Source organism: Hemicordylus capensis, chromosome 5, assembly GCF_027244095.1.
Source record: "Hemicordylus capensis ecotype Gifberg chromosome 5, rHemCap1.1.pri, whole genome shotgun sequence".
Taxonomy (NCBI): Eukaryota; Metazoa; Chordata; class Lepidosauria; order Squamata; family Cordylidae; genus Hemicordylus; species Hemicordylus capensis.
Window position 1 is genome coordinate 63,651,547 of NC_069661.1, and position 26,278 is coordinate 63,677,824.

The window sequence follows — 26,278 nt, forward strand, 5'->3', positions numbered from 1 at the left end:
ACAAATCTAGGAAACTTGTGTCCAACTGACTAAGGGGAAACAGGATGAAAAATTAAAGACTTAATGTAATCAGTCTATCATCTTTATTCATATGGTCAATCTCTTACCTTAGAGTCAATTTTCTTAAAACTGGGTTCTTCTTCATCCACCTCAAAATACAGTTCAGAGGCGGTGATGGAAAGTGTGCCCTTCACTACTACGCAGGGGGCCACAAGCTGAGCTGGTGTAGACAGACTAACAGGACCTACCAAAGGGAAAGGGAAAGAAAGCACACACTCTCCAATACCTTGTTTCCAGTGGTCTGAACAGCAAACACCACATGTCATGCAGATAAGTGTTCCTTCACATTCAGTATAAAACTAAGACCTACAAAAGGATGGGCTTTTCAAACAAACTCTTACAAGTCCCCAAAGTACACATGCAATGCATTTGCTGCACTTCTGTATGGCCAAACATTTGAGCAACTACAGCTGCAAGCAATGCAAATGATTATGTATGCCACATAGGTGGCTGTTAGATCATCTAGCTTTATTCTTTTGGAATTTTGACATGCTTCAGAACCTTATGTTCAAAACAATAAAAACAAAGGCAGAAAAGGAAGGTTGGATGGGAAATATTAGTTTCACATGTGCATGTTGCGATTTTGAGAGAGTTGCAATCCAATTCAACCCAGATTTCCCTATTATTAGCCTATTTAGAAAATAGTCTAAGAATTCCTTTGCAGTCTCCTTTTTATGCATGGTAAGGATCTATTGTTCCAAAGTTAAATATCCAGTGCTAGGGATTGTAAAAAATAATATTTGAAGAGTAGGTTCAATATTCTGTTAAATATCCTTCAAGGAATCCACACAGTGTTAGTGCAGCTCAGGGACTGTGGGAGTAAACAGCTGGAGCATTGGTTTCCAACTGAATGAATTTTTATTGGAATAATCACATCTCCACAGGGCTTATCACAGAGACAGATCAGTGTACTACTCAAAACAATAGGCTGGGCACAGATCTAACAATATTGAGGCCATTATACAAAGCAACATCCAGAGAAGAAAAGTGGGTTATATGTGTCACCCAACGGATTAAGAAGCAGGAAACACTGAGACCAACAAAGGGTGCATTTATCGGCTGAAGCCCTTTGTTTTAAAATACTGTAAAATGCACGTGTCACACATACCCTTTTGCATTAATAAAGTGTGTATAAATGAGGTGCACATGCTCAGGTAATCAATGGGTGAATAACTGCCAAAAAAAATTCAGATGAATTGTCATTTCTGTCAATTGTTTGGAGGTATGATGGTCTTTAATCTTGCATCAATCTCAATGTGTGCCAATAGGACAATAGAAGAGATGCTCTGCTGAGATCAGAGCAGCTTTGCCCTCTATTCCCAGTGTACAAATACATTGTGTTTGCAGATGGGCATCCGATAGCTGCACTACTGCTATGATTTCCCAAAGCTCATTCCCACAAATGGATGAAATAAGCAGCTATGTGTTCTTTTGCTGTCTCCCTTTGCCCTCCGTATATTAGCATGTAATCCAGGGAAGAAATAACATTTTTTCAATCACTTTCAGACATTCAATTACAGGCCAAGCAGACAGCTGCAGGAGCCAGGGCAGCTCAGGTCCCATAGAAGACCCTTGACAATTTCAACTTCATTTCTAACCCACACTACTTTATTAGCAAGGATTACTTCTTAATCCTATTGCCATTGTCAAGATTATATAATTAAACTCCCCTTTCACCTCTATTACAGTATGAATGTATTAACAGAAGCAACAAATGTAGAACAGGGACGGAGGGAAGGAAATGGATGTAGAGGCTCTTGCATGGTATACTGAAGAGCAGTTTCAGTCAGAGCCTCTAAATTATGTTGCTCTTTTACTGATTGCTGTATTGCTCTGACATGCGGCTATATTTTCATGTTTGGTTTTATTATAAGGTGCCAAACAGATGACGCAATAGGTAATGAACTGCAATAAAAAAAAGACTTGGAGTTTCTTCATATAAATCAAAATGATTATTTTTTTTTCTTGCTGCTTCCCAGGAAACAGGATTTAAACAATAAGGAATAGTCTTGTGTTTAAAAAAAATCATTAGGGGAAATATCTGGACACAGAATTTTATGTTGGAGTTGAACTGGCATCAGATTGCAATTCTAGGGTGCAGCAAAGTCTTTTATATAACATTTTAAAATCAAATAGGTTGCTTGGCTTCTATTTTTATTCAACATCAACAAAAAAAAACCTACTATAGTAAAAATAATCTACTTCCTAGTAAAACATTTAAGAGCCTAGAGGAAGCAATGCAGATATAGCTTTTTACAAAAAGGGAGTTGGTAAACCAAATAATATAAAAAGCATTACCCCCTCAGTTGAATGACTGCCTTGAGAGCACAGAGGTATTTTGCTCTGTACACCAATTGGTAAAATAGGCTTTATGATGAACTTTAGTAGATTGACTACAAGTCCCAATGAGACAGAAAAAGAAACTAAACTACTAAGAAAAGGAAAGAAAAACAAGAACATATAGAAGTCTGATCTACAGGCAAATGTACTGTATCTATCCATCCAAATAGTTAAAGCAAATATTTGTTTTTTACCAACACAAGTGATCTGAAACTCATTTGCCATGGTCAGAAAATGACCTCCTCTTAACACAGAGCTTTGGGGAGAGTACCCACCACTGTCTTTCCCAGCACTGAAAAGAGGGTGTGTGCGTCAAGGGGTGGGAGGAATAAACTAGTCAAGGAAAGCCAGGAGGACGTATCCAGACTGAGTAGGCAATAGACAGCTGAAGTTACCAGTTAAGTTCTCCAGTTCCTTCTCCTCAATAGATGACAAGGTATCATCGTCGCCTTCCAGGAGAATCTCACTCTCCGAGTTCTGATTTCCTAAAGCCTGACTCTTGATGGACTGCTTTCCTTTAACAAGTACATCTTCATCTGGAGCTGAAATGAAAGAGAAACGCGGCTGTCCATCAACTCTGAGAGGCAACAGTTACGATGAGGGAAGGGGAGGCGGGTGGGAGAATAACCTTGTTTACTTATACTCACACACATACACCAGTCAAGAAAAGGAATTCTGCTGGGAATAGGTCCGCAAGTAAGCCAGTTAGCCGACTTTAACTAGCTCCCATCTCAGACTGGGAAGCGAGTAGCCGGTAGAGCTAAAAGAAATCCTATTAAACCTAGCCAGGTCTCTCGGCCTGCGGCTTTTCGTTCTACATCACGCACCCCGATATTTGGACTGACAAAGCAGACAATATTCGTTCTCCCCTCCCAATCACCTTTCCCAGTCATTTATATAATAACGTATCGGGCTGTCTCCCTCCAAATGTTAAATACATATTCATAGAATTAAATTGAAATTTCCAGGTTTTAGGGCTGTAAATCCTCTACCCTCTCATCTGGGCATACAACGACAAACGTGTGGGGCCTGCTTAGAGGAGAACCAGGGCTACAGTCCTATATTTGGGAGAAAACTTCACTTAATTTAGTGGGGCTTGCTTCCTAGGCACCGTCGAGTTACAATAAATCGTGGAAGAGGGAAGATCCACAAACCAGCTAAGCCTAACTAATCTAGCACGCCTTCCAATGAACTCGGGCACGCCACGTGACTGAATATGCCGCCTCGGCCTCCGAAGAGGCTGCAGTCGCTCTGCCCTCCCACCCCCACTCTTCCACGGAATTCCCTCGGCAGCTCTCTCTTGCATGCAGCCTCCGAGGTGATCGCTCCCACCCCCAGCGGGCGGGCAGAGGCAGGCTTCTCAACGCAGTCCCAGCCGCCTCCCACAGACCAGCCATCCCAGAGTGAAGCGGGCCGACTTCCTCCCTGGTCTTGGACTGTGCAGACAAGGCTCGACCCCGACGGGCGGCCCCGATCCATAAGGCACCCGGTGTAAGTGAAGGGAAAGGGCGCTCAGCGCCAGGCTAGTGAGGAGCAGGAACGGGCGGGAGGGGAAGGAGAGGCCAGAAGCCAGGGGCGCGAGGCTTTCTAAATGGAAAATCGCTTCGGTAGTAGAAGCAGAAGCAGAAGCGGCAGCGGCAGCTGCGCCCAAGTCAGACTCCGCTGGGATCGCCTCTCTCTGGGACCACGATCTCGGGCATTCGGAACCGAGGGAGGCCTGTATGACCCAGAGGGGCGGGGGGGGGGTTTCCTTAGGCTCCCTTGCCTTGTCTGCGGCCAGGTGGAAGCAGCCAGGTGAAAGCCTCCCCGCAACACTTTCTCCTGCCCGCAGCCCCATCCATCGCCTGCTTTGCCGGCCTTGCGCAAACGCCTCTGCACTCCGCATCTGCCTTGATAAGGCTTGGCACAGAAGGAAAGGCCTTCTGCAGGGCAGAGTTAATATTCCAGGGGGGAGGGCTCCCTTTCGTGTGGCCCAAGGCAGCCAGCCTTTTCGGAGCCGGGGGCTCTTCCTGTGGACCCAAGGCTAAACCAGCTCTGGTGACGCTTCCCAGGGCTACCAAGAACGACCCTCAACAAAAAGCGTCTCCAGCGCGATCCGGTCCTGTGCATGGATGGACAAGGAAGAGCCGCCGAGTTCCTTCCACGGGACTTGCTCCCACTCAGTGGCCATAGGGTCGATGGCACGCTCGTCAAGTCCCCGCCAACTTCTAAACACCCGAGCGAAATTGACATTGACGATTCTCATTCTTTCCCCAAACAGAGGGGGGCCGGGCACTTGGCTTTATCTGCGTTCAAGTGGGAATGTCGTGCCTCTCCTCCTGCGCGGGGCAGAAGCTCATTGCAAGAGATGCCTGGGCGGGGAGCAGACGGCCTGCTCACCCCCGTCGCGATTCCACACGCGCTGTTTGGAATGCGGGACGGAGCCCACAGGACGTTAGTCTGCCTCCCGCCCGCACACGCAGACACGGCTATCCCAGCAGCGGTCCCGCCGCATCCGCTACATTTGGGATGGAGCCCCCCCACTGCCTTCCACGCAACTAGGAGGACGGCAGCCCTGCAGCGAGCAAGGCGCTCGTGCGACTTACAGACAGCCTGCACAACTGCTGCCACGCGGACTGGACCTTTCCCTCGCACCCAGCAGGGAGCGACGTCCCTAAACACTCGCTCCCTGGAATACATTTTCCCCTCCAATGCAGCCAATACATTGGGATGGTCAGGGGAGGCAGGGGGGGACACACATCTTTCAGCAGACACACAGCATATGTGTTGCAAAGCAGAGGTCCTAAAAGCGCGCTCGCCTCCGACAGACGCATGTGGCTTGCTTTCCAAGGGTACAGAAGGCGAAGTGAAAGGTTATCAGCTCTACCAATCTGTGAACTGAAAACAGTGCGCTATAGAGACTGAAGCAAGTAATAAGCTGTATTTAAGCTACCAAGGCTGCGAGGCGATGAACATTTACCTCGGAGTAGGTCCGGTAATACATTTGAGACTTGCTTCCAAGTAAACTTAATAGGATCAGGCGGCAATGCTAGGAAATGGGTTCAGTTGAACTTGGGACTTTCTTCGGTGTAAGCACGCGTAGCAGGAATAGACTATATTCTAGGCTAAGCAGCAGACTCCTTGTGTGGTACCTTTTCCCAGTACCACACAATTCAGCAAGAACCCGGTCTCTTCAACCAACAGAAGGGTCTATGTTTCACGCAACACATTCTAACCGAAGATATATGGCAGTCATACACACGACTGACGACTATAATACACTCTGCATTAAAATGCACGTTCATTGTGTATATTGGGGGAAAATACACTATGCTATGTCTTAGGAGCTAAAAATACCTATGGTGTTCTAAAGTTTGCCGCTCTGCTCTGCTTAAATGTATGTTCTTTGCATTTTAAACTGACAAAAGGGAACAGATAGGAGGCAGCAATTGACTACATATCTCACTGTTGCTCTTCATGTTGCAGCTGCAGAACAACGGAAGTATATTTAAATTTCTAATACTCAGAACAGTTGAAAACTTGGGCATAATTTAAAGTAAGAAGCAACGTACAGGTCTCAGTCTCTTCTTGGAAACATATGCCAAACACATCCTGGCCAACTAGCTTCAACACATTGCTCATTACTTTTTGATTACTGCCATACATGGCTTGAGGTTCCACTGGCTTATTTTTAAAAACCTTTAATCTGCAAACATTTACAGAGGAAGGCAATCCCTAGTGGCCAAACATAAAGCCTAATTGTCTCCGTAAACACGTGAACATAAATTTCAAATACAACTATTCACATTAGCACAATGGACCAAACAACAATTTGAAAACCATGCCTTGAAATTTTAAAAGACTGACCTTGAAATTCCAATAAAATGTGGTTTTTTGTTCTCTCACACAATTTCTCCAAACCAAGAAAAATTTACATTTATTTGCTAATGTTTATCAGAAGCTACACTGAGCAAAAGGGTAGTTTTGTTTTTGTTTCTTAAAATAGATATTATTTCTTTTAAATGCACCAGTGGATAAAACTAAACTAAACTCGGGTTCTGGAATTATTCAATGAGAGTTGAAAAACCTCTTGTCATGGAAAATATGCAGCTGATATTTAGAAAGGTTTTCCTGTAATTAACTCCCCCTTGAGGATTTTAAGTTAGCAGCAGTAAAATTACCTACAGTATTCTAATACACAACACATGCACTAACATTCAATTCTCAATGGTCTAATAGCTTTCTGGAGAATGATTTTATTTTTTAATTAGAATAAGACTACTACAAGAATAAAATAAAGCAGATAATGAATATGTTTATACACTCTGACATGTGTCTATAATTATGTGGTACACAATGTACCTTTGAATCAACACATATGCAGATATCAGTTTCATTTTATTCTGGGAACTTTCTGCCTTTATTAGAATGGTCTTATTCAAAATTACAAATATAAATGTCTATTTCTTTAAAATCCCATTTGATAGTAAAGATATGCATGTAACAGCTCCGGGAATCTTTCTGGCAAAATGTATTCAGATGTTTATGATTTTCTCTAGTTCTCTTTTGCCAGAGTTACTCAATAACTACACAAAAGTATCTTCATGGGGTCAGTTTATTATGATACTATGGTGTATGAAGTATCACTGAAAGTGCCTGTGCCAGGGTTCACAAATTCCCCAGGGATCTGATGTGGTCAAATAACACTTTTTGCTATATTATTTTAACAGACTGTGTAAGTAATTTGGCTTTCCCATTGTCAATGATATTTTCACATGCAGCGGGGTTAACTAGAAGTATCAATTCAAGACAAGAACAATAAGAAGTCCAACCTGGCATGTTGCCCATTTTGCTCACGTGCCTAGAAAATACACACACCACACTTGTGCACACCAACATTTGAATGAGACAATGTTTTCTGCACATGCTATGATCTACATTGTGCAGACTGTGTCACAATAAATATGTATTCATAGATGCATATTTATGTATGCATACATATTTGGGCTTCCACACAGAAGTATGCTCACTCTTATAAATTATATTATAGTAACAGATGCCAGAGTATAACTTTTTGCCTTCAGAAGCTAACATTCTCCTCTGGCAAAATATACGTGGGAAAAGGTTTAAGCAAAGCAAGTTTCACATATTTCTGAATCTGAGTTCTTGCCAAATGCATTTTGCAGTACACTGTATTTGCAACTTGGGATACAACAGCACAATCCAAATACAACAATCCAAAGCCCACATCTGGTTCCCATGGGTCTTAATTCTGCAGAAATACACAACTCTTAGTATCAGCAGGCTTTTAGATTACAAGCCTGTTTAGGGTGTGCCACCTGTATTGTACAGCACACTACTGACCCAAACATTATTGTTGGCCAACAACCTGTTTGGTAGAGATGTGTGGAATGTTTCAACAACAAAATGTTTCAACTAGAAATTGGACGTTTTGAGTGTTTCAAGCTCGAAATAGAACACCCTTTAAATAAAAGGCCCGTTTCAAGCTCAGAAACCCCATTTTGATTGAAATATTTTGAAGTTTCATGCATTATTTTGGAGGTGTGTTTTTCCTTTGCTGATTGGTTTTCTGGCACTGGCTTCCAATTGGCTGGCAATCTCCTTGCTTCTTGGTTGGCTTGTTATCATACAAATCAAGTGTTGTCATGAGCAACTGTGCCTCGATTAGCTGGGGTGGGGGGAGGAATTGAGAGACACAAAAGGAGGGAATTTCAAAATGTGTTCAAAGGGACTGGGAGGCAGAGGGATTCCTTATGCCTCTATTGAAGAGGATACATCAGGAGAGGAGGAAGGTAGGTTTGATTTTGTGGTTTTCTTTTCTCAGCATTGAGTATAGTCATGGAGACTATACACAGAGAGAGGCTAGTGGTCTGGTTTGGTCCCAGCTTCTCCCAGAGGGTTACTCCATGGCGGAGCAGGTGAGAGAGTGTGGGCGGGGAAGTCAGGGATTTGGCCTATATTTAGTGTTTGTACCTAAGTCTAGGGATCAGGGATGAATTGGGACTTCTGCTGGTACACCGATCACCCTGCTGCCCAGTGGAGTCCCTAACTGAGCTGACAGACCTGGTTGCTGAGCTGGCATTGGAGTGGTCCAGGTTGTTGATAGTGGAGGACTTCAATGTTCATTTTGGGACCGGGTTGTCAGGAGAGGCTCAAGAGTTCATAGTGGCCATGATAACTGTGGGCCTATCCCAATTGGTCTCTGGATCGACACATGATGCTGGTCACATGCTCAATTCAGTCTTTTGCTCTGATCAGGGTGGTGTTCTGTGGGTGGGGACTCCTGTCATCTCCCCATTGTCATGAACAGATCACCATCTGATTAAGGTAGAACTTACAGCCTTGGCCCACCTCTTCAGGGGTGAAGGACCTATTAGGTTGGTCTGCCTGGGGAGGTTATTGGATCCAAAAGGATTCTTCTTTTGGATCCAATAACTTGGAAGAGTTTAGGGATGGCTCTGCTAATGATTCTGTTGATGCTCTGGTGCAAACAGGGAATAATGAACTCACTAGAGCAGTAGACACAATCGCTCCTAAGTGTGCTCTCCAACTTGCTTTAAAGACAGCCCCGTGGTATTCAGATGAACTACAGGAGCTAAAGAGGTGAGGTAGATGACTAAAGCGCAAGTGGAGGAAGACTCAGCATGAGTCTGATCGGGTACAACACAGAGAACGTTTAAATATCTATGCTCTGGCAGAACGGGCAGCAAAGAAGCAGTTCTTTTCTGCCTGCATTGCTTCCACAAACTGACATCCAGCTGAGGGTTGTGAGGGGGCTGGTATGTACCCCTTCCCCCCTTGAATTTAAACTTGGAACCATTGGTTACTTGCTGTGACATTTTTATGGATAAAATTTCTCACATTCAGGCCAAGTTGGGTTCCACCGTTACTGCAGAGTCTACTGTGGAGGTGTCCAGCAACTCCTCTTATGGGATTAGATTGGATCATTTTCAGTTTGTGATTCCTGAGGAAGTAGACAAACTGCTTCGGACTGTGCGCCCTACAACCTGTTCTCTTGACCCTTGCCCAATTTGGCTTATCTCATTTGATAATTATATTATCAGAGGGGGTCTGGTTAATATTATAAATGCTTCTCTAAGGGAGGGCAGGTTGCCTTTTTGAAGAAACCTACATTGGATCCCTTGGAGTTAGCTAATTACAGACCTGTTTCTAACCTTCCATGGTTGGGCAAGATGATTGAGTGGGTGGTGGCCTCTCAGTTCCAGGCAGTTTTGGATGATGCAGATTATCTAGACCCATTTCAAACTGGTTCTCATGTTGGCTATGGGGTTGAGACCGCCTTGGTCGGCCTGATGGATGATCTCCAATTGGCTATCGACAGAGGGAGTGAGACTCTGCTGATCCTTTTGGATCTCTCTACGGCTTTTGATACCATCAACCATGGTATCCTTGTGGTCCGCCTGAGGGAGTTTGGATTGGGTAGCACCATTTTACTGTGGTTCTGCTCCTACCTTCAATGGTAGATTCCAGATGGTTGCACTTGGAGACTGCTGTTCCGCTAAGCGAGAAATGAAGTGTGGAGTTTCGCAAGACTCCAAACTGTCTCCAATGCTTTTTAACATCTACATGAAACTGCTGGGAGAGATAATCCATAGGTTTGGTGCTGGGTGTTATAAATATGTTGATGACACCCAGATCTACTTCTCTATGTTGACCTCATCAGGAAATGGCATATCTTCCTTAAATGCCTGCCTGGAGGCAGTAGTGGCCTGGATGAGGGATAACAAACTGAGGTTGAATCCAAATAAGATGGAAGTACTGACTGTGGGGGGTTGGGACCCGAGAGATGGATTAGATCTGCCTGTTCTGGATGGGGTTATACTGCCCCGAAAAGTTCAGGTACGTAGCTGGTAAGTGCTCCTGGACCCAAAGCTCTCCCTGGTTTCTCAGGTTGAGGCGGTGGCCAGGAGCACTTTTTATCAGCTGCGGCTTATATGTCAGCTACGTCCATTTCTAGAGGTGAATGACCTTAAAATAGTGGTACATATGCTGGTAACCTCCAGGCTTGACTACTGTAATGTGTTCTACATGGGGCTGCTTTGTATGTAGTCCGGAAATTACAATTGGTATAGAATGCATTAGCCAGATTGGTCTCTGGGACAACATGAAGGGACCATATAACACCTGTTTTGAAAGAACTGCACTAGTTGCCGATATGTTTCTGGGTGAAATATGAAGTGCTGGTTATTGGGTCCAGGCTATTTAAGAGAGCACCTCCTTTCTCATGAACCCTCCCACCTGATGAACAACATGTTAATTTGAAAGACTGCAAAATTTGTAGACAACTAATTGGCCCCCAAAAGGTATCATTTTGCCAGTTGTTTAGGTCATTCTGTGGGATATCCATTCTGTGGGATAGCTGATTCTGACCCAATCAGGAAAAGTTACACATGAAGGTCTACAAGCAGACTAAAAGTTGTGCACAGGAACATGGAACGTGGATTGTGCCATTTCTGGCAATCTCCCCCTACCTCTGCAGATACCAATGCCTAGTATCCGATGGTCCCATAGCCTCAGGGATATAATTTTGGGAAGCACAGGTGGCTGCAGAGGGAAGGCTGCATAGTGCATTGTATTATTTAGTTTGGCCAGTGCTACTCAAAAGTCTAGGCTTTCTATCACTCTTCTCTTGACTGTGACTCATAATCACACAGATGTCCTGTTGACATCAACAGGTCTTTATTTCCCAAGTCATCATAGTCCTATTTATACACGAAGTTCAACACACTATATGTCTGCGTACAGTGTACACAGGTACAGATCTGTATAGTCACAGTTATTCACATGTTCTATTAAACAAAGGTACAGCAGTATACTTCCATGCATTTGAGGAACCTGTACCCATGTTCATTTTTTAAAATGAATGCAGGTACAGCCCTTCACACATCATATATGAGTGTGAAGAAATCCAAACACAGGCACAACATAATGTCGGAATAGGGCTCAGGTTTCTTCTCATTGCTTCATTAAACTACATAAAACTCAGTAGTTCAATGAAATATTACCTGACTCATCACAGGCTCACTATCTGCAAATTTACCGCTTGATCAGCCTCTGCCTCACTTTCACTATACCTCTATCAATTCCAATTTTCTCTTTCCATTAGTCTTGACTGTGGCCACAACTGTTGTCACTAACATCAACCTCTGTTGTGCTAAATAATAACTTTTAATATTTCTTTTTCTGATATTAGTAGCAGTAGTACTAACATAAACATTCATTGACATCTCAGAAAAAAGTGTAAAATGCAAAATAGAAATGGCAGTGCACGTATGAATCACATGTGGTAGGAACCTAATACTTTCTGAAGGATCTTGGCCTCTACTCAAACGTCAAAGTGGCTGAGAAATGAGGTAGGAATGAATAAGAATAAAGCACATTATTTTGAGCTGCACATATAGTGACTCACATCTATACTAACAAAGTGCAAGGTTGATACATGTTTCATATGTGCAACAGGAGAGAAGTTATTTTTACTGATTCCACACACACCCTTCCTTCTGCAGTCCTCTGAACTAGGGGCGAATTTATCTATGGGCAAAGTGGGTGGGGCTCACTTTAAATTTCTCAGTCAGCCATGTTGTCTCTGCCTCCATTTTTTGTGCCTACTGATGTTCCTTGCTGCTCTTGCCTGCAGCTGCTTTAAGAGTTGTGAGGTGGGCAATGGTAGCACCAACTTCAAAGAACAAATGAAAAACCCCAGATCTTTTAAAATATTAATACAAGGCAGGAGCCAATAAGCATGCTCACTTTTGTTTTTTACAAAGTGGGTGGTCCTAGGACCACCTTATCCACCAATCAGTGAGGGGCTAGGCTGATTGACTCCTTAGGCAGCCAGTAAGAATGCCCAGAGGGTGGGGAAGTCTTTTTCTCTTAGCTATTCAGAAGAATCCAACCATTACTTTGGTTAGAGCAAGCAGGCAGGCTGGCGGTATATCTGATCTTTTGCTGGCTTCTTTGTGTTTGTTTGGAGGGGAGCAATGAAACCTCTGTTTTCTCTCCCTTGCTCTCTGTTCTGATCTGTATGCAACACATTATGGCTTATTCCCAAAATGACATGCCATAGAGCATTGTAAGGAAAAACAAACTGTAATAATGGCCTAATTAAAGTTAGAAACTGGCATGAAAAGCCAGAAAGTTCTTTTAGAGTATATTCATGGATTTCTATTTGAAACTTTTCCAAATAATTTTCTATGTGGGTGTGGTGTATGTAGAGAAGGAATGGATTCTTCTGGAAGGAAAATAATTTTTAAAATCAATTTGCTATGCAGAGAGCTAACCAGGTTTTTTTCTCTGGATTGTGGCAAGTATCTCAACATCAACATAACTGGGAGAGTTATGGTTCATTGGACAAGAATTAAGGAAGTGATCTCTATTTTAAAAAAATTGTTGCTTGCTAGAATGGACACCCAGGCTAAGTGGTGAGCACCCAAGGTGGGCAGAGAGTGGCATCCAGCTGTTCAGAAGACATGGAATAGGGAGAGTGTGTCCCTATGCATCTTTGCTTCCCATGGTGTCCTCTAAGTTCATAGCTGCATACAGGTTCATAGCTGCAGCAAGCATCATTGAAAAAACGTGTGATTTTTCTATTATTTATGTATAGATTTTTGAAATGGGCAGGCAGAATTGTCCTTTTAACTTCAGATGAACTTGTTCTCCACCTTTGTAGCTAGTCTGTACCTGTGGCTTATATAGATTTATTTACTTTTATATGTATAGCCTGTGCTTCCTCCAAGAAGCCCACAGTAGTGCAGATGGTTACATTTATCCTCCCAACAGCCCTATGACAGTTATGCTAAGAGATAAGTGACTGTCCCAGAGTCACCCAATGAGTTTCATGGCTGAATGAGGATTTGAACTTGGATTTCCCCAGTCTAGTTCAGCACACTAACCACTTTACCACTCTGGCTCAGAATTATTTCTTATTGTTATTATTTATTTGTAGTAGTATTCATTTTAAAAATAATAATAATCAGGCACAAAGAGCTACCCAGGCTCTTTCATTTTCATTTATTAGTAGTATTCATTTACTCTCCACAGAAGCAGCCTTTTGTGGCTCATCTGTGCTTTACTTGTGGCTTGTACAGTTCTTTTGCTGTGTGTGTGTGTGTGTGTGTGTGTGTGTTTTGATCCTGCCGTGTTAGGCAGGATCAAATCTACACACTACTGCAGTCCTGTTAAACACTATAAAGTAACTGATGTTTTCCATATTTCTCTGTATCTGTGCTGGTAAGCAACTGAAATTTGTGTGTGTTTATTTTGATCCAGCTCATTAGCTACATATCTGCACATTTCCAGTTATCGCTTTGGCACCTGCCTTGTCCTGGCTCCACTTCCACAGCTGCCCACCATTGGATCCATTGGAACCATTACCTGTGGTTCCACCCATCACCTGCCCTGCCTAGCACCCACCCACTCCATCCCAGGAACCACCAGCCGCCACTGTTCTGTACGAGGGATGTGCTGTGCACAAAGTGTTTCGTGCACATCTGGGGCAGCAGAAAGCAGGCACTTTAAAGGGAAGAAGGCAGGTCTTACCTGCCCCTCAATTACACCTTTGCTGTCCCCTGCTGTCCCAGAGTTGCACTGTTTGTATTTAGCAGCTGGGCTCTCTGTTTGAACGACTGCATTTGCTTGTCATTTCCTTCTGGGAATATGGAACTTCCTGCTTCTAAGCAAATGCAGCTGGGCAAACAGAGAACCTGGCTACTCAATACAAATAGCGCCGCTCAGGGACAGCAGGGGACAGCAAAGGTGTAATGGAGGGGCAGAAAAGACCTGCCTTCCTCCCTTTAAAGTGTCCACTCACTCGCCCCCAGCCAAAATGATTTGGCTGGGGGAGCTCAAAGCGTTTCAGCACCTGGAAATATAGGTGCTAAAATGCTCCGAGCACATCCCTACTCTGTACCTCCTAAAAAAATGCCCCGGGGGTTGTCCCACAACTCCCAGGGACATTGGTAGGTCTAGTGGGCTGCAGAGGAAAGGGCAGGTGGAAGAAAATTGTCCCTACCTGTTGTGCACACACAACAGTTCTTGGCACACATATTAATCTGGATGTCAGCCAGGGGGAGTTGCTGACCAAAGTCTACTAACAAGAGGAGGTTATTTTATAACAGGGAAGGGCAGTGACCAATCATGTGTGGGGAGTGGACATGGCAGATGGACCCAGGAGAGCTGTGATTTTTCAGGAGAAGGCAGTGTCTTAGGGAACAAAGCTCCATTTCAGCTTCCAGAAGGTTGCTGGTTTGAGATCTCCCACAGCTGGAGATATTTACTGATAAAACTATGAAGAAACTAAGATGTTTCCCAAAATGTGTATCTGGAGGGAAAAAATGTTCATGATAATATTATCATTTTGTCTCCAACAAGATTAGGATTATCTACATTGGAAAACATAATCAGCAATCTAAGTGTTAAGGGACAAGCAAAAGGGGACAAATAATTCATTGCAGTTTTGTCGTCACTTTCAATTTGTGTGTCATGTTTTCAGAATCCTGCAGTGTTCAGATTTTAAATTATTTGAATACTAGAGCAATCCTGTCCTTGGTCCATATATAGTACTGCACACTGTTCATTAGAAATTTGTGCACTAGGCACTTCATGAAGGATAATTATGGAGTGGTATAAAATCCTACTTTTTTGCACAATGGTGCTACAATAGACATCTTGTTTTTCTTCTGAAGACTAGTTCAGAATTCAGTAACAAAGGCAAAATAAAGTTAAAGCAGTCACATTTCTAGCCTGACTTTTACAAATAACCATTTTGAATGGTCTCTTGCTCCCCACCCTTTTTGAAAAATATCCTATAGTCTTTTTTCCCAGGCAATTTAATGTGTGTTTGGGAAGGGCAATTAAATTGTCAGAATTTAAAAAAAATGTTTTTAACTAGAAGGTAGCCAGGAGTATAGTCATGGGGCTGATATTGATTGTCTGAACAGAGAACATTAGTCTTCAGATATTTACTCTGCCACCTCTGCACCAGAGGCTCTCCTTCAAATCAAATCAATCCCTGAAAGAGATGGCTACTGAAATACATAAATGAGGCTGCAACAAGCTGATTTTTGCTTTTTTTCTCTCTAGGCCTTACTATACTATGTCTTGGTTGCTGATTGTTTTTGGATCTTTTCCACTTCTTCCAATTGCAAGCTTTCACAGTGCATTCTCTGGGGTAAGAGCTATGGGAATACTCCTTTCCCAACTGAAGTTTACTGCAAAATCCATTGCATTTAAAAGGAAGGAGGTTTGCATACTATATTTTATTTTGTTTTAATAGTACCGTTGTATATAGTGAGTGCTGTTATAATCTAGAATTGTGGGAGTATTAACAACTATGCTAATTCTGAGGGGAAACACATTTATTTTTACAAGGTTGACTACAATGTTTTCCTGATATAATTCACACTTTAATCCTAGCTCTCTTCTAAGCAGAATCAAAATTTTTAAAAAAGGTAAGGTAAGTGGAATCCATAAGGAAAAAGAACCACTTGCCCACATAACAAAAAGGAATATTTCCCACAGGAATGACCATCAGCCTGATCTACATCCCAGTTAAACTGAAATACTTGGAATTAAACCAGTGTAGTTTCCATTCAACATAATCTTGATTGTCTTGAATCCAATTGCTTCAATACAAATGGACTGTAGTCCATTTTAATTACAAATGGACGGTAGAACTGAGTGTATATTGTTGAAATAGAATGCTTTGTAATTAATTATTAAAAAGAAATCACAGGACAGAAGTCCAGTGAGAATTCTGGTGACATCCTAAAGTGCAGGAACATAGATTCATTTCTGGTCACCAGGATTTTGGTTCAGATTATGAGATGGTATACCCATTTATTAGAAAATATTTATTAACATGGCCAATTCTGTATTACTCTCTACTCCATTATTTATTTTACAAACTTTATTTACCCTGACCCTCCAATGCACTACTGCTCAGGGCAGCTTACTCAAGCAGTAGTGCATTACAGTCCCTAAGACTAATCAGTCAACTGTTGAAAAATGTCCTCCATGCTCTAAGTTCAAATATCAAAGGTTTATGCAGAAGTGTTCTTAGTTTCACAAATAAGTGCTCTTATTTCACAAATAGCCATTCTTGCTTAGTTACACACACAGGAAATAAGGGAAACGTCTTTCTTCGGATGTTTGTCCAAGTGAAAACCTTTTGAAGGTATCAACTTCATGAAATAGTCATTTTCCATCAAAATTTTGCTACATAAATCATTCCCATATGTGTCATGCTAGAGCAGAGAAACCACTTGAAGAACCAGAAGGAGATATGATGATGAATTTATATACTGCTTTTCAGCAAAAAGAAAGTTCTCAAAGTGGTTTACATACATAGAAAAAGAAATAAGAAACCCCCAAAGGGCTCACATCGACAGAGAAACACAAGGTGGACATCAGCAACAGCCATCAGATAGATGCTATGTTGTGGCTGGACAGGAACTGTTATTCTCCCTCTGCTAAGTCACCAGCTTAAAGGGTGCACCTTTGCTCAGTTACACTTCAGTTGTGACAGTGCCAAAATATATTTCCCACAAATGTGGAAATAGCTGCAAAATGTAGCAATGGGCCACTGATTCACATGGTGCTTTCTCTACACAATTACAAGCATGAAGGTACTAAGGATGATTGCATGAAGAAAACTGGCACTGAAAAATGATGGCATGAATCTGCTTTAAGGCCTTTTCATTTGAGCAAACAGAGAGAGCCTGGGTTGAGTAGTACAGATCCACAGAACAGCTAGCTCAGTATGTATAAGGGGGATTTAGACTTGTATTTCCAAAACATACTGCATTGTAAACTACTGTTGAAACTGAATCTTAAAAGCAAAAACTTAAAAAGCATTTTTTGATATGACCTGAAGGTCTGCTGTTTGAAGGAAAGAAGTAAAACAAAATCCCACTAAGTATGTGAAAATCCTTGGGTTCATTTATATAATACTTTGGATTCTAGCTGCATAATTTTATTTGCTATTTCTATTATAACACTAGCTTGTTGCTATTCACCATGAGCCCCTGAGATAGGGAAGGATACAAATCCCAAAAAGAAATATTGGCCTCAAGAGTGTTCTTTGTTTTCCTTAATTCAAAGGGCCATGTTAACATTGATCATGCAGTTCAGATGGGAATACCATATTGTTGAATTGACACCACTATATCGTGTCAGCATTTCCAACTGGTATTCTTTCCCATCTTCTTAATATAAACTACTTTTATGAATGTGTTTTAACTTAGTGTACTTGGTTGACTATAAAACGGCAGCTGATACACTACTTTCAGTGAAAAATGGCAGCCTATAGTGCAGATTGCCAACTGATTGTTGTCATCTGCACTACTCTAGAAAACAAGGTCTGGAAAATTTCTGTTGCTATTGCACAGCATACTACAATCCTATTTAACAATGAAGAACACAGTGTTAGAAATGGCAAAAAACATTAACTATTTTCAACTCTTATCAAGAATGGTTAATCTAGTTTCACATGATGTTAAAAAATTGAGCTATGAAGAGACACTGCTTCTAAATTTAATGTTACAGTTCATTACTGCAAATATAAGAAATAATACAAATTAGTGTCAGCATTACTGAAGCTAGGTATAATTGTCAAAGACAGTTTACACTCTTGAAAACCATGGAGAATGTGTAACACAAATGTTTGCAGGGAGTCCCAAAGCAAAAAGTGCTTAATTATAATTGTACATCTCATTTCTCCCTCTCTCCTTCAGCCAAAGATGTAAGGATCAAGGTTCATTATTGCGTTTAGATCCCATTATTGGCTTTTCTCTGTATAGTCATTTATTTTAAGGATTGCTGTCAGATTCGTCATTATAGCTACTGACATATTGGAGACATTTTCCTTCAGAAATGACTGTTTAAGGATAGGTGCAAGAGGTTAAGGTGTTTGGCTTGGGATAAACTTTTGAAAGAATGTTGTCTTCCTAGAGACACACAAAATTAAGATTATTTCAGATAGGGATTAGCTGCTTACCATTAATACACAAATGGAAAGTGAGTTACAATGGATACAACCAGTTCAATGCAAATTTCATAATTTGCTGCATTCTGTTCAAGAAACATTCGCTTCCAAAGTTAATGAGTATCCTTTTAATAAGCAAGGCATATCTAAATTAGTTTTAAAATGAATTTTAGTATTATTTATCTGATTGAAGTTCCAAGAAAGTCTAAGCACATGGTAAAACTGAAATTTTAGTTTCAAAAGCCATTAAATTTAAAGAACAATATGTTTTATTTAGCTCAAAGTGCCTTTTGTAGTTTAGAAAAGAAACATAGTTCTGCAATATAAATATATTCCACATTTCTGGGATGTGATGCGATGCAAAAATACCATATATGTTTTACTCTTCACATTTAGAAGTACCTTGCTCAGAGTTTCTATCACCTTCTAGATTAAAAAGGAATTAATATATAGACGAATTAGAATAAAGTCCCTTGAAAATATAGATCTGCACACAATTTAAAGCATTAATTTAAAGATGAAACTAATTAAAATAATCTGTGGGGATTTCTCACAAGAAAGTATATCTTGTCCATATTGCTATAACTCATACGATAATTTGTCACAAAACCATACCAAGGGAATGAAGGAAACTTCTACCTTTGTCTCAAATCACTGGCAAGTTCAACCTCTGTGAGAAGGACTTGCACAGACAGATGCCTAGATATAATTAGGTCTTGAATGCACAAGTCTGAAATGCAATGACAAGACCTCTAAATGTGAAACAGTTTCACATTCAACCAGATGAATGAAGCTCTAGGCGTCATTGCCATGTACTGTACCTGCTGCTATTGGCAAGAAGCAGATTTTACACTAACCATGCTCTATGGCTGCTTTTAACGTTGCTTCAGGATGTGTCGATCCAAGGGGGTTACGCACAAATCGTCGCCGGCGCCTCAAGTCATCTTCCCAGTAGTCAAGGCGCCAGAACTCACGAGGACGACTACAATGAAACAGAGGAACCACATATGTTAGCAATTATCAAACAGCATGGTAGCACTGAATTTCTGCATAAAGCTTTCCTTGTTTGCTCAGGATTTTTTTTTTTTAAATAGCACCCCAAACCCCTTTCTACAATCTTTAACTTAGGTATGTCCTTGAAAATAACAATATCACCTTCCAGTCTGAAGAACTCCTTCCCCCCCCCCCTTTTTTTTCCTTTGGAAGGTGAAATGAGCACTAAATACATCATTTTGAAATGAATTGCTGACAGTGTGATCAGTTTCCCCACACTCTAGTGGCATGTGCTCCGATTTCAGCCTCATTTCAGCCTCAGCAGGGCACCTTTCTCAGTGACTGCATTTATAAACCAGAATAAGGAAAAGGCTATTATAAATATGGTATAGCATTACCTATATTAATCAAAGTCTGTCCCCCTTCATTTTTCTTCCTAATTTGTGCCTTTTTGCACAAGGTCAGTAAATCATACCATGAATTCTTGGTCGAGAAAGTGTTAACTTTAATGAATACTACTGTTACATGATTATGTATGTGATAATAAAATATTACTCTGTTTAGATGTGCAGGAATTTAATTAAAATAATCTCTTAAAATATTCATTACATTTAGCCCCTGAGGCTTAGAACAACACAAGAAAATACATTTCGTTTCCATTTCCTGTTTTTAAATAAACCATTCCAGGAGAGTGAAGTAGCAATCTATTTTCTTAAACAAATCAGATTGGATTTCTGTTTCATGTAGCTACATTTTTGTATTTAATTAAGAACTACATGTTATGGTGTGTGATACTGAAAGCATACTTTTAAATTTTACGTTTAGGAAAAGGTGCTATCACATTTGTTATTTTCCATATTATATTATTCAAATAAGCATAGATCTTTTTAATATGGTCATATATAAATGCCAGTTCCTATCTTGTTAGATGATCATGAGTGAGTATGCTGTAAAGCTGTATATTAACCATTAAAAAACACAAAAGTATCCCATTCAGGTATGTATTCACCCCTATATATGTAAATAAATTTTAGTATATGTAAACTAATAAAACCTACAGGAATAGCACTATCACCAGAGATCTACGACCACCATCTCCATGACCCAATTACAAAATTATAATTTTGTTTATAAAAAAAGAATGTCTTCTTCATGAGCAATAAACCAAAAATACAAAGTATGATCTCATTTCTTTTTAATGAGCTAATAATAATTGTATATCTGTCAACTCTGTCAAATTAATAGGTCTGATTAATTTATAGATTACAAATGATTATAAACACACAATACTGGTGGTTCCCCGAACCTTTAATTATTTAGTCTCCAGAAAGAGAAAATATTTCTTGTTGGGGTGAATCTAGTTATCTAATATAAAATGAAGAGCTACATGCCTACTGTGAAGCTCTACTCATTAACTTTTTAAGGCTCCACATTAGATAATACATTGTATGAAAATACATGTTTCATTAATAAATTCAATTCAAGTATTAAATCACTAGCTACTTTGTCCCTTTGTTCCTACACTTATCACTATTCTGTAAATTAATTATTTGTATCCTTTTAAAATGAAAGACCTGTGTTTTTATTATCTATGTACTATGTATTTTAAACACACACAGGCTTGAGAAACTTCATTTTTGAAGTAATTCTGTAGGATTTACCCAGGATTGTTAGACTCACTCTCACACACACACACACACACACACACACACACACACACAACACCTACATTTGTTCAAAATATGATTAATAACTTAAAATTCTCCATTAGTGATTACAAAAAAGGCACAACACAGCTGGCTATATGTATGTCTTTGATAGTCATAGAGCATGGATAGCCACTTCATCATTCTGCCTTCCTTTCATTTATCTGTTAAAATTACTATCAAATATCAACTAGGATAGAGTCGTGAATCACAAACTGCTCCTCTTCTTCAGGGGAATGATACAATGAGAGTCTATTCATCAGTATGGCAATCGGCACAAGTAATTAGTTCTCTGGACTGAGATCTCTTGCAAAGCTTATTGTAGCCAGCACCACAAACATATGACAATGAAAAGCTGATGGAGGTTTCTAAAATTTGTTAACTGCTTTTGCCATCAATCCTTCCAACACTCTGCACTACAGTATTATGCAAAGATGGTAAATTATTAATGTAATCCATTCATCTCTCCACACTTTTGATGAAGAAATTAAATGCCATTCTTCTGCTTAAAATTAGAACATGTTAGGCAACTGTGTGGAAATTAGTTAAATCACATCTAACAATACAGTGAGGCATGAAAGTATATTCTGAAAAATAATTCATTAGAAAACTATCAAGTCTCTAGATTGTTTTCAAAACTCAGTACAAGTTACTTCACATGTGCCTTGATTAGTTAATACATAATGGTACTCAAGTAGAATACATTTTAGATATTTATTTATTTAGAACAGTTTTATATCATTCTTCAGTCAACTTCCAGGACAGTTTACAACAGATTAACAAAAGAGAAAATTAGAAAGGAAATGTGTTCATTGCCACAGAGGAGATGTTGTTGAACTACAACTCCCATCACCCCAGCCCTCCCAGCTGTTGTTGAACAGTCCTCCCAGCTGTTGTTGAACAGCCCTCCCAGCTGTTGTTGAACACTCCCATTATCCCCAGCCACAATGTGTCTGGGGATAATGGGAGTTGTAGTTCAAGCACAGCTGGAGAGAGAGCCAAGGTTGCCTATCCCTGCCACAGAGCCTCAACTTCACTGGATTTAACTGGAGACTATCGAGTAATTTGGAGCTGTACAGAGGTATCCTGTGACAATCGGAATCTACTAACAGGTCAAATGTTTTTTAAAAAGCAAATAATTTTGTGTTTTTTTTTTAAACAACAGTAATAGATAAAACAATCCATTTGCTCCATTTATAGCATTTTTAGCCACAAGAAAGTCACAGCCTCAGTTTAACGGAGACAATCAGACAAGATAGAATTTGACTTCTAGTGTTCTATGACCATTGTGCCAAAGTAGTTGAAATATTTTAATGCTAGACCATGATTCTGCCTTGCATTGTGCCGGATGTGTGGCTATACACTTTTCTGACAAAGCTATGAAGTTTTACAGAAATGCCAGACTATTTATTCTAGTGGATAGTGCATTACTGTCAGCATCTTTTGGACTGTAGGTCAGTGATAGAGCATTTGGCTTTGCATGCAGAAGGTCCTGGGTTCAATCCCTGGCATCTCCAGTAGGGCTCGGAAAGACTCCTGCCTGAAACCTTGAAGAGCCACTGCCAGTGTAGAGAATACTGAGCAATGGTCTGACTCGGTATAAGGCAGTGGCTTATGTCTCCCAGAATACTAAGTGCATTTCAGTACAACATGGTTAGCAACTGGCAGTATCTGAACTGCCAGATTACCATTCACTTTCTTATGATCTCCAAGGTCTTGCTGGACTGCTAGCTGAAGCTCAGAGCACTTCTTGAGCACACTCACTTCCAGAAGGAGAGAGGAACTATTTCTGGGAGAATAGTGAGCAGATACTTTCCAGATACAGGAAGCAGTTGGGTGCTATTCAGGGAGAAATATAAAGTAGAAGGAAAGAAATAGCAAGTGAAGTGGCCCATGACTTTTGTGACTGGTCCAGCAGCAAATAAAATTGCTGACTACTGACTGCAATGCAGACCAATTTGCATAGATTCAAATGGCAGATTGAAGAGCCTAAAAATATCTCTCTCTGGACAATGAAGTTAGAGTGTCCTGCAACTGCTGAAGATTTACCACTAATGAGTTGTGTGCTAGGGTACTGCAAGATCACTTCCTTGCAGAACTGTGTTTCCAAAACAGAATCCAGATAAGGACAACTGCTACAGCTATGCAGAAAGAAAAGTTGGCAACAAAAAATGCAGCTTTCTAAGTCATGAAGTGAAAGGATTAGGCCGCCATTCATTCATGCAAAAAGCTCTAAATTCAACCCACAATTTTATGGCTTCTATGGAAAAGAACCAAAATTAAGCTAACATTTCACGGAAGTCAGTACAACCCTAACATGAATCAATGTGGTAGTATTATCTACAATAAAACTGGTTTAAAAGGGAAAAATCTATCTGTGTGAAGGGTAATTTTGCCAAACATGAAACCAGACAGAAAGTACAGTGCAGTAGCCTTAATAAACCACATGCTGTAATGAAAACAGGAGACCAGTCTGGAGCTCATTTCACAAGATGCCTGTTCAAAAGAAAAACATCTCTTGTTTCCTGGGCTGGAGGTTAAATACATCATGCAGGTAAAATGTTTGCTTATGCCTGGTCATGAGTGTGAGTTTTGTGCTGTTGAGGAAAGTGCCTGACTGACAGCTTGAGAAGCTGAGGCTATTAATTATCCTCATAACAGCTTACATTATGATGATCATCCAATAAACCTTCTCAGAATGTTACCCTCAGGTCTATTTGAAAGCATCAAAACCAGTGCCCAAGGGCCAAAATAGATAGTGGCACAACCTGTGCATTACAGTGTGGATCTTGCTGGTTTTCCTATCAACGGAGATTAATGCCCACTTAAATTATTGTGCAGAAGAGGGATGCTGAACAATTCCCCCTATCCATGCCGCTCACCTACCCCAAGAAACTGCTCCTCCCCATCCATTTTTTGGTCCCAAAAGGGGTTTATTTGTAGCCCAAGCAGGAGAAAAATGATGGGAGAGAAGTAGAAGGGGAAGGGGAAGGGGAAGGGGAAGGGGAAGTGTGGGCAGGGTGGATATATTCAACACTCATCTCCACCTTTTCATGCCGCACTTTAGTTTAAATGGTCATATCTAAAAGTAAAAACAGTGGTGTGGGTGTTGTCAAATGGAGATGTGGATAGTAATTAGAGTAGAGTAGGATTACAATGCAAGGGAACAGAGATAATATTGCTGCTTCCCTATTTAATCCCTATATGGCATTTTGATGCTGTGGTAGAGGCAGGCATAATAGCCAGAACACCACCACCAGTGATGCTGCTGCTCTGCCATAGTGCAAGAATGTTTGGCTGCCCAAGGTTAAAAGGTGACATTTTGTTCGCCATGAGCCTCCTTTTTCCATCTGCCCTCACACCCCAGACAATTTCTGTCACCCTTAATGGCACCCCCAATCCACTGCCACCTCACTTTACCAACACAAAAGCATAACTGATGACTTCATATCAGAGCAAGCCCCCAATACAAAAAGGCAAATACCATGATGAGAGGCACTCATGACTCATCATGCCCTTTTGTGTTGTGTTGCCTTTTCAGTTATGCTTTTGTGTTGGTACCAGGCCCATGAAGGGATAAATCCAAGCACTGTTTCACAGGATCAGGTATCAAAGCTCTGTTGAATATTGCATCTACATGACAAAATAATAAAAATGCACTGATGCTCATTGTAAGTTCATATTTAAAGGGAGAAGTCCCACCTTTTAAAAAAATATTTAAGGTATAGCTTGATCTCATGTATACTTAGTTGGAAGTAAGTCCCACTAAATTCAATGGAACTTACTTTCTAGTAAGTATACTTGGGACTGTAGCCTTATTTTTCCACAAGCCCCAGCATAATATGCATTTGATTACTGGATGTCACTTTTGAAATCATTAATTGTCACAGAAAATTAAGTATAGCAGTAAAACCAAACATGCTAATGATGACTTTTATATATTTGAAGCATTGTACCATGAAGGTTGTAATGCTTCAACATTTTAAGATGAAGCATTTTTCCTTATTTCCAGATGACTGTAAAAAAAAAAATTAAAATTCTAATTAGAATCTTAACTGAAAGTTAAATAAATGGCTTGCCTACCCTCTGTCTCAGTCATAAGTATTATGCACTAGATTTTAAATTGAAAGATAAAAGTGCTCAGGTTCCAGCAAGGCTTTTCTTTCAGCATAAATCTAGATGAAATAACATCCAGGTATTAGGGGGCATCATGAGATAAAGCATCCTCTTCTGTCTCATGAACTGAAATGCACTGTGCTTTCATGCAGATAGAGATGGAGAATACTAACTAAAACCTCTACCATTTATCAAGCAGTGGCCATAAATAAAATACAAGCTACCGATCTCTATGCCATCTTAATGGAAAAAGAGTTTTGTGGAGTTAAATATGTTCTAAGCTTCATAGAGTTCATGGCATTAAATATTTTTTAAGCTTAGGCAAAGCTTCAGGAAGCAATATCTTGAAAGCAAAACTGCATATAATAATAATTAGAGTAATTAGTACGATATACTGATATACATAGTACATTTTAGGTAGCCAACATGGTATGTATTAATACAGATATAGTACCTTGGTAATAACATTTATCGACATCCATCTTACTGGGTGAAGTATATTATCTATCAATCAATCAAAGTTTATTACGGTCTATGACCAGCACAACGGGGGGAAAAAAACAATTAAAATATAAATAACAGTTAAAAAAATAACATATCAACAGTCTAACCCACCAACAATATTATAACTGAAAGGTTATAAAGCAGCACTAGAATTATTAATTAAAAACTGACGCGATCTTCGAGCTGCCGCACAAAAGCCCGCCACTTTTTGAGTGATGGCAGGAGTACTGTCCTCAAGCAGGAAAGCCACTTGTTGACTAGGCGAATTTCCTGGAAAACGAGCCAGCAGTGGAGATATTAATTCTAGACGTAAGACCCTATAAAAGGGGCAATAAAGCAAAACATGTTTGATTGTTTCAACCTCCCCACCACCACAGGGGCATAAACGCTCCGCATAAGAAGTCCCACTGTAACGACCTTCAAGGACAGCAGAGAGAAGGCATCTACATCTGGCCTGTGTGAAAGCCAGCCTATATTTGGGGATATCTAATTGTTGCAGATAGGATAAAGGAGCAACAAGATACCCTGAGGTATCGTTACAATAAAAACCTGGCGA

At 40.5% G+C, this 26,278-nt stretch overlaps 1 protein-coding gene across 4 annotated transcripts in view; it reads right to left on the reverse strand.

Moving 5' to 3' along the window:
• Positions 1 to 26,278, reverse strand: part of LRBA (LPS responsive beige-like anchor protein) — a 567,920-nt gene that overhangs the window by 244,473 nt on the left and 297,169 nt on the right. For all 4 annotated transcript variants that reach the window (XM_053251992.1, XM_053251991.1, XM_053251993.1 and 1 more), the window contains exons 38-40: positions 19,261 to 19,385; positions 2,796 to 2,942; positions 108 to 244 (exon numbers count right to left, since the gene is read on the reverse strand). In XM_053251992.1, coding sequence (XP_053107967.1) covers positions 108 to 244; positions 2,796 to 2,942; positions 19,261 to 19,385 — 409 coding nt within the window. The remainder of the gene's footprint in view (positions 1 to 107; positions 245 to 2,795; positions 2,943 to 19,260; positions 19,386 to 26,278) is intronic.